At 46.0% G+C, this 18552-nt stretch overlaps 1 protein-coding gene across 4 annotated transcripts in view; it reads right to left on the reverse strand.

The window, feature by feature from the left end:
• Positions 1 to 131: 131 nt before the first annotated feature.
• Positions 132 to 18552, reverse strand: part of PRPSAP1 (phosphoribosyl pyrophosphate synthetase associated protein 1) — a 28624-nt gene continuing 10203 nt past the window's right edge. For all 4 annotated transcript variants that reach the window (XM_075770997.1, XM_075770994.1, XM_075770996.1 and 1 more), the window contains 8 exons: positions 17640 to 17706; positions 13180 to 13352; positions 12630 to 12745; positions 11539 to 11594; positions 10891 to 11036; positions 4619 to 4689; positions 3745 to 3891; positions 132 to 3082 (listed from right to left, as the gene is read on the reverse strand). In XM_075770997.1, coding sequence (XP_075627112.1) covers positions 2924 to 3082; positions 3745 to 3891; positions 4619 to 4689; positions 10891 to 11036; positions 11539 to 11594; positions 12630 to 12745; positions 13180 to 13352; positions 17640 to 17706 — 935 coding nt within the window. In that variant the 3' untranslated portion in view covers positions 132 to 2923. The remainder of the gene's footprint in view (positions 3083 to 3744; positions 3892 to 4618; positions 4690 to 10890; positions 11037 to 11538; positions 11595 to 12629; positions 12746 to 13179; positions 13353 to 17639; positions 17707 to 18552) is intronic.

Genomic DNA, 18552 nt, shown 5'->3' on the forward strand with positions numbered 1-18552 from the left:
CGACACGTGGGCCCAACCCGGTCTGCAGGCGGGGCAGAGCCCGAGGGTCCCGGTGCCCGTTCCGCGGTAATACCTGGTCTGAAACTGCCCCGGGGGAGACCAGGCCCGGCAAGGAAAGACCTCGATATATGTATTTATTTATTTATTTTCCTGAGGTATCAAAAAGCATGACAGACTTTTACCCTCTCCCTCAGAGGTGGGAGCATCCACGGGCGGAGTTCAGCATCACGCTCCAGAGCAAAGAGCCGTAAAAGCAGGGAAAAATAAACACAGATAAACATATGCTTCTGGGCAACCCTAGGAAATATTCAAACATTAGGAAACAAAAAATCTTTGAACGTGAGTGATCTATCAGACAAGTACTTACAAAAATAATCAACAAAAACTTCTTTTCCCTCATAAACCTCCGAGACTGACCATCACAGCCGGAGCACGGACATCTCCCCTTCGGTGAGGCACTCAAAGACAATTTCCAAGAAAGGATGAGGGTGGATAAGCAGGAAACAGAACAGACACCTCACTCTTTTAAAAAAGACACGAGATACCTGTTTTCAGGCATTAAAACCAAAGCGTACAGATCTGCTCAGCATGTGTATTTTTCTTTTCCAAGCTGGGAGGATTAAATTCAAAGAAGGAGTAGAGATATTAAGAGATGGGAACAAGATGCACTGAGCCAAGAAGCTAACGCTCTTATGAGGGATCCTAAGCCTTAACTTCAGTAACTGGCAGAGCTGCAGGCTCAGGAGCTCCAAAGCTAGACCCAAGGACTGGCCAGGCTTTCTAGACAGCACTCAGGACTGGCAGGAGAAGCTCTAAAATGGCACAGGGCTTTTGGCTTCTAGTCAGGGTAAGGTTCAAGCGAAGCCTGAGGCTAACTCAGGCTGTGGTCCCGAGTACAACCCGAGGGACATCACACGAACCTCTCTCACTGGTACCATGGTTCTACAGTTTCTACCCAAATACAGTCCAGCCTGAATGGGGCAACAGCACTCCAGAAACCCTGACCTCACTCCTGGCAGGTCTGACAAAGCAGTTTAAGGTGAGAGAAGAACAATACTGCTCACATTTTTAACACAGACTTCCAGTGTGGAGCATGGTCCAGTGCTGGCTCAGAACAAGGGGGCACACGGGCATCTGTGAGGACCTCACACGCTTCAGCCAATCCATTCAGTAACACAGAGCAGAACTGTGCTGCACCACCAGGCTGAGGAGCCACGCTGTGGTCACAGAGCACAGCTGTGATTTGTTCAGAGTACCTTGAAAATGCAGGAAAACCATCAACAGCCTTAAGACCTCATCCAGCCCTGCACATCACCCCTGGTGGGATTTGGCTTGGAGGTTTAATCCATGCTGGATACTGGAGATGACCCAACCGCTCCGGGCTTTTGTGTACCCTCACCAGCTACGAGACAGGATGGTATTCTGCCAGGCAAACTCCTCCGTGCCGAGGCACACTCATTTCCCTGGCGTGCAAGGCTTGTCCTGCTCATGGAGTCACTGCCTGCCCCCTGGCACCATACACGTTTTAGATACTGGAGTGCAAGAGAAGGATGTAAGAAGGAGAAGGATAAGCAAAACTGAAATTGCCTGCTAGAGACAGCCCATCAGCAGCAGCGCTCTTTTGAGTGACTGCCTCCAAGCAGGATTTGTTCCTCACATCAGCTAGACACATGGCTAGACAGTGGTACAAGTTTTACTGGAGTGTGTTTGTCAGCCTCATCAAGGGGGAAGATCGCCTTTTGGGAATTAATTCTTATATCATCCCGGAGACAAGCCCTTCACAAGCACCTTGTGCAGCTTTCTCAAGTGTCCCCTCCAGCCAAGGATTAGTGTCGCTCAAGAAAGGAGCAAGCAGTGAGTCCTATTTCCCCCTGGAAGAAGGCTGCAAGCTGCCGAGTGAGTCTGTTTACAGCAACAGCCCCACAGTACAGAAAAAGCAGCTGTTTGGAGGGTACACAGTCCACGGGAAGCACCACAAATGAAAAATCCTATGGTTTTTATTGCAGGTTCAGTGTTAGTGTTTTGGAGAGCACAGCTGCATTAGAGGCAGACATTGTCCCAACTCCCCTTCCCCATGAGACTGCCACAACTCAGCAGCCCCAGGCAGCTCCAGAAATTGCGCCTGGTTTTGCAGTGCAGACAAGTGTTCAAGAGAGGACCAAGACCCTCGCGTGACTTGCCACCGAAGAACAATCATGATCCAAGGCTCGCAGGATGAAAAAGCCAGCACATTAACTAGCAACCCTTGCCCTGCTAGGAGACACACGAGCTGGTTCCCAGTGCCCCGACACAAGGATGCAAGCAGCCCTGCGAAAGGGGTGCCCTAAGCTGCCCTTTCTGGGTGTTCCGCTAACTTAGTTTCGATGAAAGTCCCTGCTATGCTGTGCAAGAGATGAGAGGCCACTCAACTGGCACGGAGCTGCTCTGCTGATCAGCAGCAAGCGGTCCTGCCCCACTGCCTGAATGAAGCACTCCCTTCTGCGCTCTCAGGCGAGTCACAGTCAGAAACAGAAACCCAAAGGCTGTCTCCTCCTGCTGCCCACACCCAGCAATAAGCAGTCTCTATTCCCTTCTCATGAGCTGACAGTTACTTTTTTTTTTTTTCCTTTTCTTTCTCCCCCTACAGGGCAAGAGGGAACACACTAAAAAAAATAAAATTAAAGGAACTTAAATTCAACACCACCTTATTTATCCATCTTTCTTAATGAAGATGTAATCCTCCCCATTGCCAGTGGCCTCTTCTATTCACCTGTAAAGTGCTGGTCAGGTTGATTTTTTTCTATTTGATCTTATGGCTCAAGACCCTGAAAACCTTCACGCTCCTACAAGAATAAACAGTTGTGTTATGCCTATAATTTATGGTATTGCCTTTTCATGCATGTTTCCTTCTCTTGCAGAAGTCAGGACACAGGCAGCGCCAGGTCTAGTCATCGACAGTGATGTTGCGAAAGAGATAGGCCATGGACTCGCCATTGTGGATTCGTCGGATGGCTTCAGAGAGAATCAAACTGATATCCACAGTCTTTATCTTGGCGCACTGCAGCTTCTGTACTTCGTGAGGAACTGTGTTGGTTACTACCACCTACGGAGTGCCAGAAAGAAAAGACCATTAGTTGTGATGCTGGTACACTCACTCTCACTGAACCACTACCCTAGATAAACTCCACGAGTGGTGTGTACCTACTGTTTCACAGTTCAGGGGGAGAAATCTTTGTATGTTAGAAAAAAAAAAAAAAAAGATTAAAATTAATGGTCTCTCCCACATGACAGCCAATCTGTTGAGGGGACCAGTATAACCAGGACTCTACAACGGCCACCTCCACACAGGCTGATGGGTCCATTTAGATCACAGGATCTGACACGTTTGTTACTAAGGGCGAGGTTTGAAATCTTATCCTCTTAATGCACCCAACAGCCCATCATCAGCTGGTAGAAAGCCTGTACAGCGAGAAAGCAGTCACACACACCCAGCTGCGGAAAGGGAAGTGTCCAGGCAGGAATGACTAATATCTGTGCACTAGGGAGAAAACATATACACAGAGAGGCAGATCTGATCTGAACAAGTATTAATCACACATGCTTTTTTTTTTTTTTTAAATGAAGAACTGGCTAACCGAAAGCATCTGATGAAACCAGTCATTTCAGAGATGAGCTATGTGGCAAGGGGAGAACCTCAGTTTCTGTTTTAAATCAAGCCGGTCACCAGCGTCAGCCCTTCCTCCACAGCCCAGAAAGCAGACGCACCTCATCGATGGAGGATTCCTCTATGAGACGAGGGGCATCTGCTGACAGGAGCCCGTGAGTAGCCATCACAAAAATCTTGTAGGCTCCACGCTCTTTCAGGATCTCTGCAGCAGCTACAAAGCTTTCCACATCATCGATGATGTCATCCTGAGAAGAAACAAAAATAGCACTGAAACCAGAAGTTTACTGTGCCTGCAGGGCAGGGGTGGAACTGCAAGGTACTGGCAGCTTTGGCCGTGCACATAGCCAGAAAAAAAAATAAAAATCCTTGGCTGCTGCTGTTGAGATGCAAGGACAGCCACGTGCACGACTTAAATTTGTGAACGCCATTTCCCTAATTTACAGACCCTTTTGCTGGTGTGCAAAACAAATATTGTGTCTTGGAAACAAATTAGTCTCTGCATGTGCACATGCACCATCAGAGCTCATCTTAAGCAAGGTTGTTTTTTTTTTTTCATGGTGATAGTAGCTGCATGTTGATTACTTACACTGCAGCATAGCAGAGCAAGTATGAGAAGCTCAGCAAGTGGGTTTTTTTGTTTGGCTGTTTGTTGGTTTTGTGTTTGTTTGTTGTTTTTTTTTTTTAAAACACTTCAGGAGATTTCTCCTCAAGTCCTGGATTTGTTGAGTATTTGTAGACATTTGTAGATTCAAGGGAGCAAAAAGATTTCAGGGCTTAAAGTGCTGAAGTACAAAGGGTTTTCAACAGAAAGCTGAAATAACCAAAGCCATCAGCAAAACTGGAGAAAACAGTGGTAACATTCACGTTCCCACACCTATACCAGCAGTCCCTTCTACCCTCTGGGATAAAAGCAGCTCAAGAAAAGATGCTAGGAGGAAGCCGCCACCCCCCCTTATTCCACCACACTCATACCACAATAATGGCAATTCTTCCTCCAACGTCTCCAACCACAGTTATTGGTGGTTTCTCCTTGGCCATCATCACTAAAGAAGTAAAAAAAGCCCAGGTCAGTTAACCTTAATCACAACAGCTCCACCACGCAAGAGACTCAGCCCTTAACTGCATCTGATATTGGTGCAGATACAGATGTGTGCTTTACATTACCCTGACACCCACTTAAGTGAGTAACCACTGGTTTAACCATCCTTTTCCTCTTTAAATGAATAGCACTGCTGCATGAAGATGAAACCCCACTTCCATGGGGACCTCATACTGACCTCAGAGGCAGTAAACAAAACTAAGTATCTAACAGACCTCTGTGCAAAGAGAGATACAAAGGAGCACCTAATTTATGGGAAATGTCAGGGACTGACTTTGTGCTCCACAACAGGGCTTGAAAAAAGGGGTGTCTCGTGAGTGAGAACAACAAATGGGCTTCTCTGAGCAACACCTCTGAAAGGGCATATACTTTACAAGGTGCAATTTTTCACCTACTGGAGTCACTAATTCATCTGAAGGATCTGAGACTCGCACTGCAGCTTGCTTGCTTTCTCTCATATCACCAAAAACACAAGGCCCTTTCAGAGGGTGTAAGGACTTTAACACCTGCTCAGGCAAAGAAAGCTTAGGGAAGTTTGCAGAAACAAATTTGCTTTCTTTTTTTTTTTTAAAGTGGATTAATGGAAACAGAAGGCAAAATCCATTTCAAACTCAGTTCTACAAGCTCAGTGCAACCAGCAATTGGAAGCAAAAGGACACATTGATGAGCTGTGCTATCTGACACATGGTGAAGCAATGTACCTGGAAATAAGGTTCCACTCCTTCTTGACTCTACTTTTGCACTGATATGGTTCACATGAAAACTACATGTGTAACAGGTTTTATTCTTTATCCTGAAAAACTTCCAGCAGCAGTATAAAAAAAAAATAACAGAGATATGAACTAGGAAGTACAGAGTGTGTCCAAACATAACAGTCTTCAGACTCCCACCAAACAGCAATCAACCTCTGATACCGGCTAGGGACTTGCTATCCATACGCCAAACCTCCCACTTGCCAGAGGGTGCTGGTTTATCCAGTGAATGCACTATAACAACTCCCAGTGCAGAAAGGACACAGTGGTGGGCATGTACATGTCATTAGGTGATAATCTGGGCTGATCTAACCACTGAAGCAAACAGGAACACCCAGCATTTTGTAACACTTACCTGGCCCACCTGCACCCTCCCAGATTTTATGCTACGGGGAATGCAAAGTGTCCTACCGAGGCACTTTGTACGCCTCCTCTTTGCAAGCTCAGGGCTTGCCAGGATTCTGGCCACAGAGGCTTCTCAAGTGCCAAGGAGTTTTGGACACCCTAGATAGCAAGATTTTTCCCCATTAAGATAACCTATTTCCATATAATACTCAAACAGCACAAGAACATAAGCCATTGCCCATCAAAAAGCCTCTCTGAACATTGATTTCTGCCCTCCTGGGTCAAAAAAGTCCTACATGAAACTTCCCACCCTGCACAGCAGGCTGACCCACTGCTATGCTCACAACTCCTCAGTGCCTGGGAATGCTTCGAGAGCCAGCACAGCTGGGTGAGTGAGTCAGGCTGAGGGATGCGATGAAAGCAATTATAAGGACCACAGCTCCGAAGGTTCGTGTGTAGTGCTGTTCTTCATGTACATGACCTACCTCACAGACTGGTTTTCCAGTAAGCTTATCGCAATTGTATGAAAGGTGTTCAATAGTTCTGTTTTGACCAAAGGTACATTACTCATTGCTAGGTTTTGCGGTTAAAGTCACAGCTACCTGGGACTTAAGAGTTAATTGCTCTTTGGAGCACAGATTCCCCAGCCTCCTTTGCATTGTTATTTCTGAGTCTCTTATCAAATGCAAAGTCACGTCTAAATCCTGAAGGGAAAATATTCTTACGGGAAGGAAGAGTACTTGTAATGAACTAGGATTAAGCGTCACAAGAGATAAGCAGACCATAAATTTCAATTACAGGCACTACCTACCTGCTTAGATTAGTTATGAGTTTATTATCTAGTTTGGACAGTAACAAAACTCCTGGTGGGAGCTCTGAAATACCAGAAGGATTACATCTGGCTGCCATCCCATCCTTAGCATGCATCCACAGATGAGTACCATTTCTGTTTACAACAGCCAGGCTGGGGAAGCCTCTTTTCTAAGCAGTGGTGAACAGACCTTAGAAAGCTGAAACTCAGCACTATTTCACTGACAAACACAAGAAGCTTCAGAAAAATCAGTATCCTCCCTTCCATAAAGGAAGCACTCACATTCCTTGCCATGCTCAAAGGCTAACACAGCAGCTAGGAACATTAGCAGTGCTTCGCATCTCTTGTCTGTTTTTAAATGCTCTATTTCAATTTTACTTTATTTTTAAAGTATGGTAGGCAACATGTCGACCTACCCGGATCCTAAAGAGATGTTCTCCCTTTTTCTTGTTCAATTTTCTCTGCAAAGAAAAGAAAAAAATTGCAAGCCAAAGATCTACCCACAACCACATCAAATCGCAACAGAACTTTGATTGCTCCAATGTGACGAGAGCTTACGCAAGGGTTATTGTGGCCAGTCTCTCTTTCTTCAAAATCTCTGGACATATCAAGATGCGCAAGTCAGAACTCCTACGAGAAGGTGACTTCAAAAATGATTCATACAATAAAGAACATTTTCCTCCCAGACATGAAACCTCTATTTGTATGTAGACAAAAGAGGGCAACAGAAGTAAGCCACGGCTGTACTTCTGCCTGGCGTAACCCCTTGGATTATGTAAGAGTTTACGTTAAAAGAGTTGCTGGTTTTTTTTCTGGAGAGTAAGAAAAGATGCTTGTGGTATCTGTAGCTTCTGGGGAGAAAAAACCCCACCATTTTTATAAAACAAGGATATCAAAGAACGTTGAGGGGTGGTAGGGAAATAAGTTCATCGGTCCATCACTCCAACCTGCACTTTCATTCTGATGGGAGTAATATAAACCAAAGTACATGTGTTAAAGGCGAGATGATCGTTGGCATGACCTAACAGCATTCCCAAGTGCATAAATATGTTGCTTTAATTAAGCAGTCAAAAATGGGTTAAGGAATGCTAAAAGAAACTCTGTTTGGAGCTGACAGAGTGCATTCAAGTGATAATCACCAAGTAAAATAATTCTATTTACAACAGAGTCTGTGAGCAAAAGGCTGCTCAAGAACGAACTGTTTTGTGAAGAGATAGACCTGGAAGGACAGATAACACCCCTGTGCCCAGCCTAAACACAGGGAAGAGACGGGGTCAGGGAAGTAGGAACAGACCTACGGTCACTCCAGTTTTTCACCCAAACTCTCTTCCTTCATGGCAGTTTGCTGGGCTCTGGGTTTGAAGCAGACCATTAGCTATCTGTATGAAACACTGAATTTCAAAGCCGCTGAAATGATTTAACAGATGGTGCTCCACTCCTTTTCTTGAGGACGAGGGAACGTGCAAAGAGTCCGCATGCATTTGTTAAAGCACAGCCCCAAGCCAGCTGCAAGCTTTGAGACACAAAGAGCACACAGTGAAAGAGAACAACCTCGGAGTGACATCCTGTCTCAAAGGCTCTGATTTCTGGGGTTTGAGTGACGTGAGCTGTTGCTGCCGCTTTAGTGCGGCACTTTAAGAGCAGCAATTGGAAACACCATTGGCATTTTTCTGTTACGGCTCCATATGCCACCAAATTAGAGCATCACATCAGGCCACACTCTCAGGACAATACATAAGCAATTACACTGCATAACACTCGTTAATTAAAGGCACGTGATCTCTACCAGAATAGGGAGAAAAGGTACATGCCAGGACACAGGAGCCCAGCCAATTCACTCAGAAGCCCATGAAGAATCATATAAACTGTAAATCACCGCTGTAGGGCTCTGGGGCTGCTCCAGTCACGGGTTTCACCTCTCTTCTGCCTGTAACACAACTGCTGGGGACCCTGAGCTGCAGAGTCTGGAGAGGGAGGACAGGATGCTCCACACCAATCTGCTGGTAGCCCAGAGCAAGACGCCAGCCCGCGATGAGTACCCCCACCAGCCCAGACCCAGGTTTGTGGTATCTGAGCCAGGCAGACCTGGACACCAGTTCCGTTTCAACAACCGGAGGATTTTCTGGCCAGTTTTGGTGTAGTGAAGCATACAGTTCTGAGTGAGCAGCACATGTCCTACCTTTCACAAACAACAATGCAGGGACATAGATGAACCCTGTTTCACTCTGCCATCAGACCTTACACCACGGGGATTGCTGGTGATGGTACGCAGAGCGGGAAGAAGTGATCAAGGGTTTTGTTTGATGTGCCACGTGAGGTGGGAAGACACTTTCAAATGATTGAATAGGACAAGAAAGGAGGTGTAGCAGAGAGGGAAAGTACAGACACTCACACTGTCATCCCTAACCCTAGCTGCATCTTCACCTCTGTCTGGCAGAGTGCAGCTCCATGGCAGAGGCTGTGACATACCCAGGGTGCACTAGAAGCTTACAGACTGCATACAGACAGATATTACCTCAGCATTCTGCACCTCCAGTAACACAGCCCAGCTCACTCAAAGTTCACTTGAAAACAGGTATCTATTAAGATTAGAAAACTGGAGAGAAAAAGCAACTTTCTGCTGAGATTTCTGGACAAGCTCATTCAATAATGAACCCCACCTCTCTCCCCTGACAGACAGCTACCAAGCCACAGCTTGATTGTGTTACATTTTTGCCTTAGGCATGCAGGAATGTAAGGTCATTAGTCAAGTGCTGAGTTTCTGAAGGAGATAAAAATAAGAAAGTGGTGATATGCAGCAAATTAGTTTGTGTTTGGATAGCTGAAGACTGAAAACAATTTTCCACTGGAATCATAACTAAACTGGACAAGGGCACATGTCTGTATGAGCTACCATTTACAGGGCTCTCCAGCAGCACAAACTCCCACAGTTGAGCTTCCTTGACTTGAACTGACACAGCTGGAAATAAAAATACATTTGCATCAATGCCCCGGTAGCAGACAAATATCAGCTAATGATATTTTGGAGGACAGTATCCTCTCCAGAGTAGCAGGGGAAGGAAAAGGCCAAGAGTAACCACGAAAATTCCTGTTTTGTTGGAAGGGCATAAAAAAAAAATCTCCTTGTCAGAAGGAGGACAATCAAGATGAAGTCCCAAACTTCATTGCCAAACCCCACCTGTCCCCAAGGCCTGAGAGGAGTTTCACTAGCAACATAAGCATTGTTTAACTGATTGTATTCCAGCAAGCAATCACTGGGGTAATGTAAAATGCTTGCAGTCTTACTCGCCTCCCCTCCACGACTTGCCCACAAACTGGTTTGATGTTCTCCCTAAACTTCAAAAGACAAGAGGAGACGCTTATCAGCGGCCTTAGCCACTGCTGGTATAATTAAGTTTGGCTGCATGATGGATAGCTCCTTACCACATCCAGCAGCATGCATCCTTTCCCACGGTCGCTTCTCAGCCACACTCACTGCACTCAGTTTCTGTCCTACCACCATCTACCTAGAAAGTAAAATCCTCCCAAGAGGGAGCTGGATTTTGGTTGTACAGCTGTTGCTTGACTGCTGCTGTTGCAGGAATACAAGCAATCCTGAGGATGGCATTTCCCAGAATAGTTTCCTCCTTTTTTTCCTTTGCTCTGTGCTCCCAAATCCGCAGCTTATCAATCGATGGCAAGAGCACAGGAAGAAGCTCAGCAGTGCTCTCAGAGAACCTATTCACCTAGCCACACAAACCTCAAAACCTTGTCAAAACAGGCACTGAAACATGATCATCATGGCTGCCAAGATGAAAGTTTCCAGCAGTGACAATGGCTGCAGCAGAGGAGAAGACAAAGGCCAGCCCTCCCCTCCACGCTGGGGATAGTAGCCTGTTCTCAGTGGCTGTTCCCATGTTCGTTACACTTTCGCATTTATTTTCTATTTCATTAGGTCAACGAGTTTTGTTGCCAAGCACTGTAAAAACACCACCTTTATTTGAGGTTTGTCAGTCTGACACTGTTGAGGGGGCCAAGGAGAACAATACTGATGCTCTGCACGGCCAGAAAGAGTTAAATAAAAACCTTCCCCTGTACCTTCTCCTACAACTCAATGATACCAACCTTGCCATGAGAAAAATTCCACTGGTCCAACTGCCATTAGATTGGTTATACCTACACAGCTACACCAACAGCAACTTCCCACTAAATTTTTCTCTTTTTTTGCCCAAAGGGAAGCAGAGAAACTTAATCTTACATGGCAGCTCCAGACCAGGATGCACAGTTGCATTTTTGACCATCGGAGGGGAGTGACGTCCATCATCCATGTCCTGCTCTGTACACTGAGCCTCTCCGTGGATCACTGCTAGTCCCAGCCGCAGTCTCTCAGCGTAAGACTGAGCCCTGCAGGACAACCACAGCATGTCAGAAAGGTGTTGGGCTGATGTAACTTCACAGCTCAGTGCAGCAGGCCTCTCCCAGACCCAACAGGGCAAGCAAAGGCTGCACCTCTGTGGCTGTTCCCCAGCAAGAAACTTCACTGGAAGTGACTTTTCATTCCTCCTTAATATCCCAAAGCCCAATCTACTCCTTGGCTCCACCACAGGAGTCTCCTGGTGTTCCTCCACATGCTTACCGAGATGGTCAGGCACTGCTGAAGCCCATGCAGCAAGTTACATGAACCACCTAGCTCTGCAGCAGCAGAGACTTCCAGAGTTTACTCCCACAGGGCTGGGACTGCAAAATTCAATTGCACATCTGCACCACTATAGAAGTCCATCCCAAAGGACTTATGGACCAGACTGCTGACCCCTTTGTGACCCTCCCATATTTTTCCTGGTGTATTTCCCATCAGCCCAGATCTTTTCCAAGTTACTTTTAACCAGTTAGTAAAGCGTCCATTTACCTTTTAGCTGCATCAGGAGATTTGGCTACAATAACTGCATTTCTGTAATCTGGAATCTGGATGCGATAAAAAGTTATTTAAGTAAAGACCTTCTTGCCAGCGAGTAACTGTTTTGATACATGGCTGAATAACTGCACCCGCTTTCCTTCCCCAGACCCAAATCTTCATTCTACGGCAAGAAACTAGAGAGGCAACTGCGCTCATTTTCACCACCAGTATTTGTGTATTCTGCCCCAAATACAACACAAATAAGTTTAGTACAGGCAATACTGCAGGTTCTACTCTGCAGCTACATGACTGCAGCTCTCTGCCTCCTTCCTGCTGGTGCCCACAAGGTACAGCCTGGTCTGCAGAGCTGGGCACAGCTGTCCAAGACATGGCACCGCATGGAAGGTGCGGTGATGGGCCCTGGGGACCAGAAGTATCAATCCTGGCTCTCACCAGCACGCAGAGCCCCAGTGTCCAGCAGGCATCGCCCCTGCGTTCAAAACGGGCAAAGGTGGGAACGTACGCTGTGTTTAACCTACACTAATGGACCGGCTGCAGCTTCTGTCTGCAGGGGAAGGTCTGAACCCAGGGCCTGCTCTCCCTGCATGGGGAAGCCTTGCTCTCACCGTGTGGGCATAAATCATCATCTTTTGCACATGGAAAATAAAACCTCCATGCCCTACCCCCAGCCCTGCTGTGCTCAGCATTCCTACACTCAGCCCAAGACAAAGTCTATCAATAATTCAGAGCAGTCAGACATCCCCCACCGAACAAAGGGCGAAGGGAGACAGTTTAACAGGATTTAAAAGGTGATTAGAGGCAGGAGCATAAATAGCATCTCTCAAATAGCACTAACTCTACAGAGAGCAGCAAGCTCATCTTCTGTGTATGGCCGAGAGTTCAATTTCTGTCTAGGTACAATCATACAATATAACATTCTCCCACTTTCCTAAGAAACACGCAATAAGTACCCCCTAAGAAAGAATTAATTAACAGAATGATTGACGTAGCCTGACAACATGACTTCCACATAAGCAGAGGCCCAATGCTGCTATCACATTAAGACAAGTTAATACAAATTGATAGAACTAGAGTAACCTCACTTCTTCCTGTATATACTGAAGCAAGAAAGGAGATGCTCTCAGGTTGTCTACTGGGAAGCTGAAGAAGCCTTGAATTTCCTTTTGATGAAGGTCCATAGTGATAATGTGTGTTAAACCTAAGGAGAAAAAAAAAAAAAAAAAGATAATTCACTGAGACGATTCCCACATGGCTGGAGTTCCTCAAATATCTCCATTTTCCAGACTACTGTAGCTATTATTCAGACTGTTGTGCCATGTGATAAAAGAAGCATGAACAGGTTAACATAAAAAGTTCCAAAGACATAATGAGAAACAGGCGTGCGATAAGTCACAGCACTAGGCTGACACTGTATTTCAATATGACACTTCTAGGCCACTTCCCCAGGTGCAACTTACACAGAAATAAAACTAAGCTGAAGAAAATTAATTCCCCCAAAGTGGCTCAAGGGCTTGGCAGCACGTCCCCACATCGAATGGGAGAATGGAAGGACAGATGCCCTCTGGGATGCCCAGCAGTTGGATGCACCGCAGCATCCAAGCCAGCCATGCTGCTGCTCCCTGTGACACCCACCTGCCTTGGCGAGCATCGAAGCCAGCAGCTTGCAGACTATAGAGCCCCTCTTCCTCATTTTGCTCTGTTTGCTGTAGGGGAAGTAAGGGATGACCCCAATGATGTTCCTGGCGCAGGACGTCTTCAGTGCATAGGCCATTATCAGCAGCTCCATGACAGCAGTATTCACATCTCTAGGAGATTTGAAAACCACTGCAAATATTAGTAGGTGTTTTTCAAAGGCAACTCCTTTTCCTTTTATATCCATACCTCTCCTCATCAAACTTCCAAGCAAATAATGCTTGGAATGCATACATCTTATGCTAATGTATGCAAGACCCAGATTGTAATTGTATAGCTCCTTCCATCATGCCACAGCACATTACAATCAACTGTTATACGTACAGGACATGACTCCAGCACTCAAGAGCTGTGCACTGGAATTTGATTTTATATTCTAACATGAGGTGCATGATGATTTCCCTCCATCATCACAACCAAAAAAAAGGCATTTTTTCATTTATGTTGGAACAAGTGCCACTTCATACAGTGTATTTTGAAATAAAATAGCCTTTTAAAGAGGCAGCACACATGCAGCCAACAACTTCACACTGGATTTATTAGGGTAGCTTTATTTTTAACAATGTAGTGCACATTATTTTTTCCTGCATTTTGGAGCAGTAAAAAGTCCAGACGCATCGCTTTGGTGGAGGTCAGCATCTCCACGCTTATCTAGAGGTGGAAGGAACAACAGCACAGTAAATGCTAAATGGTTGTTTCTTGAAAGACAAAACAAAAAAGCAACGTAGGCAGAAAGTATTTGTAGATCACAGCAAGGAATACATGTAAAACCCCATTTTCATTGTAAAACCATGACGACTGGCACGGTGCAGCAGGAGTATATTAATCTGTATTTTGATTCATTTTGGGAAGGAGGAAGAAAAAAGCCAAACCCTTTTAGTTCCTTAAAATCAACACCAAGAGACACTGTCTGTATCATCACAAACAGACTCGAGATCATTTGGGAACTGAAGAACACGCACTTCAGAGAAGACAGAGGGACAGGTAATCCTCCTACAAGGCAGACACCCTTGCCTGGGGGTTTTCAGCACAGCCAGCCTCAAATGACACACCACTTTCCCAGACTGGTCCCCAGGAGGGCAACACTGGTGGTGGCTCAGCTGTGGAGCCCACGGTGACAGGCAGGGGCTGACCGGGCCATCCTCCCACACAGCAGCAGAGGAATAAACAGCACAGAGCAGCTTAAAGCTCTGCAGAGCTTTTTTGGACGTTACCCAGACATTGCTCGAGGAGCAGCTTTACTCCTGACTACCAGGGACACCTTCCCCAAGAGCTCAGAGATACCATTTTCCGAGCCTCCATCTGTGTGACCCGTGATAAACCTCTAACCATTTCCATTTTTCCATGGTTCCCCCTTCCTTCAGAAATTAACCTCCATTTGTGCCTCTTCATTTGTGAGCGCTCTGGGTCTCCGTTCTCCCGCTGGCCCCGCCAGCATTCACACACAATGCCGTTTACACACAAGAAAGCTTTGTTAGCTGTGAAGCACCCAGCCAAGAATTACATAAAACATAGCCCCCTGCCACGTAGGACATTGAGCAAACAAAGAACTGTTTCTTCCCTTTGGTGTTTTAGCTGTGCCAGCAGGGCTGCGAGTGGAGAAAAAGATGCTACTATCAGTGTTGTATAAAAACAAAGTGGCCAAGTTCAAGCCTATTTAAAGTTCATCGCAGAAATTCAATATTTTCCATCATTATTTTTCAAATTACTCTCAAAAAAACCCAAAAACATTCACGTGAAAAGCAAATAGAGAACAAGACCACTCCTGGGAGAAAGTGTTACCGCTGATTTTAAAAGGTACCAGCAGTTCTGGTGCTGCTGTGGGACACTGGTTACCATGTTGATGGAGAAATTACTCGAGGAGGAGCACCTCTCAATAATCAAGCAGGACCCCATGCTGGACTCTGGGAAGCTCCTGCAGACCAGCCAGCACAGGCACGAGCAGAGGTGGATGTGTCTGTCCCTCAGGCAGGGCAGGCTGGCTGAGGCAAGGAGCACCCTCCTGAGGCAAGGAGCACCCTCCTGGATGCTTCACAGTGAGCCAGCTGTCACACTGATCCGCTCCTCTGCAAGGGACACTGACCCTAATCAAGGGCCTGGCTCAGGATAGGGGCTAATTGGAGGAAATAACGTCTGTGGTGGAACCCCAGCCATGGCATCTCCAAAGTGGGTGCCCAGAAGAGCACCCCAATCTCCTTGCTGCCCTCCCCGCCTCCTGCCTTGACTCCGTGCTCACAGTCACTGCTGGAAAGCCTGAGCCAAGACCACACATGGGAACCATCAGCTCATTACCAGGACATTTAGAGCCAGCTCAGTTATCCCACACACCCTACTCACCACCCCTCTCCAGCAGCCTGGAGCCTCCCTCACTGCTCCCCACCCCTGGAGATCCCTGTTCTCAGGGCTGAGCAAATGGCTTACGTGAAGCTGCCAATCAACCCCGCCACAACCAGCACCACCACTCAACGCTAAGAGTCCTTTTGCTTTTAGTGTTATCACTAAACCACCAACTCCTTCATTTTTCTGCAGTCTAAACATGAGCTATTTGGTTTTCCCCTCATTTGAATGCTAGTCCACACACCAACAGTCTTGGACGATACCTGCCTTTAACTTTTTTAGTTCTGCTATATGCTTTTTGGACAGGGAGCTTACATCAAATATTCAGGTCTTTCTGTTCTCTCCCTGTGCGTTTACGATGCAGACTGTGAATTCACACTGCAGCATAACAAGGTTGTTTCCCTCTCTACTCCTTTCCTACTAAGTCCTAATATTTTGTTTGCTTTTCAAACCGTTACTGAGCACAGAAGTCCTATTCTTAGATTATTCAACACACTTGTTTTCACTCTCCTGAAACCCACCACAAAATTGAGATGTACCTGTCCTCTCAAGCAATGGAGCAAGACACAGCTGCATCTTAAGAATAAAAGATGACTTGGCTGCACAGCAGTGGCTCCTCACTTGGATGGCCTTGAATATTTTGGCTAAAAAGGACCCATTTCTTGGCCCACAACATTGAATTCAGGTTACAGAAAAATAAGGTGATCAACAAGTTAAAAGCAGGGGAGGTCTTCGCCTCCCAAAACTACTCCTGTCCCTAATGCTCCGAGTTACCTCTCTCCAAACACCTGATCTGTTTCATGTTTACACAGCTCTCTGTTACAAGTTATTTCAGAGGACTCTCCCAGGAAGGACAGGAGAATGGCACTATTCACCCAAAACATAATCCTGCATCAGTGGATTTTCATCTTGCAGAGATTTAGTTGCTCCCTGAGGGAGGAAACACTCAGAGCATCTCTCTGGAGAGATATGAGCTCTAGGAAAATGTCTCAGCCTACAAGAACAACTCTAGAAGCAAGCATGCTGATCTTGCAGTCCTACTGATTTCTTTAACAACAGGTCAAGCATTACAAAGAGGAAATGAACCTGAATTCTCAGTGGGCTCTATGTTTTTAGCAAGCAAGGACGAATTCTGTTTGAAGGGTATTCTGCTACCTGCTTGAGCTCTGGTACGTATTAGTTCTTGTGATCTCCAAAATCTGCACAGAATTTGGTAACTTGGAAAAAGCTGTCAGAGCAGGAATATCTTTGTTTTGCTAATTGTGCAAAAGGCATCCTATCAATACCTGATCTCTGAAAACAGCACCTCCCCTACCCATAGTTGGTCATTTTGCAGTTATCATTTGTACATAGGCTCCCTCCATACCACACTAGTGCTATCTCGCTACACTCTTCCTCAGCCAGCGAGCAGCAAGGTTCCTGGGATTAGCAGCTGGTTTTCTAGCTCCCTGGTTACTTGCAGAACTTCCTTTTCCTCTTACTCCAAGGCTAGAACAGCCCAAAATAAAATCCAAAAACGCTCACTTAAGAAAAGACCCAACATCATTAAGAACTATAAGGGTAGAGGAGGGAAGCTATGGACTTCCCACCTGAGCTCAGTTTCACATCACTACAGCAAAAGGGGAAGAGTAATCCAGCCTGTAATGAAAGCAATAGCTGCTGTTTGTTGCTGGCTCTGCTGCTTGGTAATTGGAAGGCAGAGGAAATTACACATCCTGAAATGGAAATGCCAGAAATCACCAAGCAACTGAGCCTGTGAGGACACCAACGCGCAGACCAGGGATATTTCACTTGAAGCCATCAGTCATAATTGTTCTTGCCTCAAGTGACACACTTAAGCTATTTGATGGGAAGCTTCTCAGTTTGCTGTGGCACAAGTGATCCTCTGGGAATTTTAACAGCTTAACACTATGTGGTGTCTTAAATGTAAGTCAAAGCAATGACAACACTGGAAAGACACTGGTTATCAGGCTGGCTAACAGCGAGCAAACCTATCGAACAATCTGCTGAACCGTAAATTCAAAGCATATCACAGCTGTAAAACCGAGCCACAAGTCCCTTACCTGGGGATCGTCTGTATAATGAAGATATCTTGTCCCCTGACAGATTCTTTTATTTCAACTCTTGTTTCTGAAAAGGATTGAAAACCCAGTCAGTTTTGTTTCCAAACATCAGATTTACAGCAATAACACAGCATGGTTTAGCAGCAACTTTCCCCACTGGTCAGGGCAGATGAGGACTTGCTCCTTTGCCCTTGGTGCACATACACTCAATACACTCACTACACACACATGCAGATGAGCCAAGTGGATTTTCCAAAGGCTGATCCTGCAAAGTAGAGCTGGCATGACATACCAGTGAGTTAGTTCTATTCACAATGCAAAACCAGGCTCAATAGCTGTTCTCTTACATGTAGAAGACAAATACCTAACTCTCAATGGGAGATCCTCTTCATTTCTCCATGCTGAGTGCTGAAAGCTGTCAATACCACATTCTTCAGTGAACAGTGAACCACCCAAAGCAGAACAACCTTTAGTACCTACCAAGAAGGTAACTGCTCTTTTGGAGCTTACCACAAGGCCAGCTCCATGCAGGCTGGATGGCCCAAGGCAATGCCAGCAGCACAGAGTTCAGAGGGAAAACTCCCCAATTTCACTATCAAGGTCGAGACATTTCAACACTGATACGAGCCAGAAACCCAGCTCTCTGCTCTCCTACAGTCCCAAAGGCAAAAGCTGAGCCCCGAAGCAGCTCTGCAAAGCCAAAGTGATGACATGAGGTTTCCCGAGGTGCCTGTCTTAGCCACTCATTTCCTACCCAGTCGTGAACTAGAGGGCAGGGATAAGTGAAAGGAGCGAAAGATCTACCCAGCTACCAATTTCAAGGTCTAATTGCCTGGGCATGGCAGAAAGCTTAAGGCACTCTGCTGAAAGCAGACTGACTTACTGTGCAGCGATGAGGAATGACTTCAGACCT

Source organism: Balearica regulorum, chromosome 18 (genome assembly GCF_011004875.1).
Source record: "Balearica regulorum gibbericeps isolate bBalReg1 chromosome 18, bBalReg1.pri, whole genome shotgun sequence".
NCBI lineage: Eukaryota > Metazoa > Chordata > Aves > Gruiformes > Gruidae > Balearica > Balearica regulorum.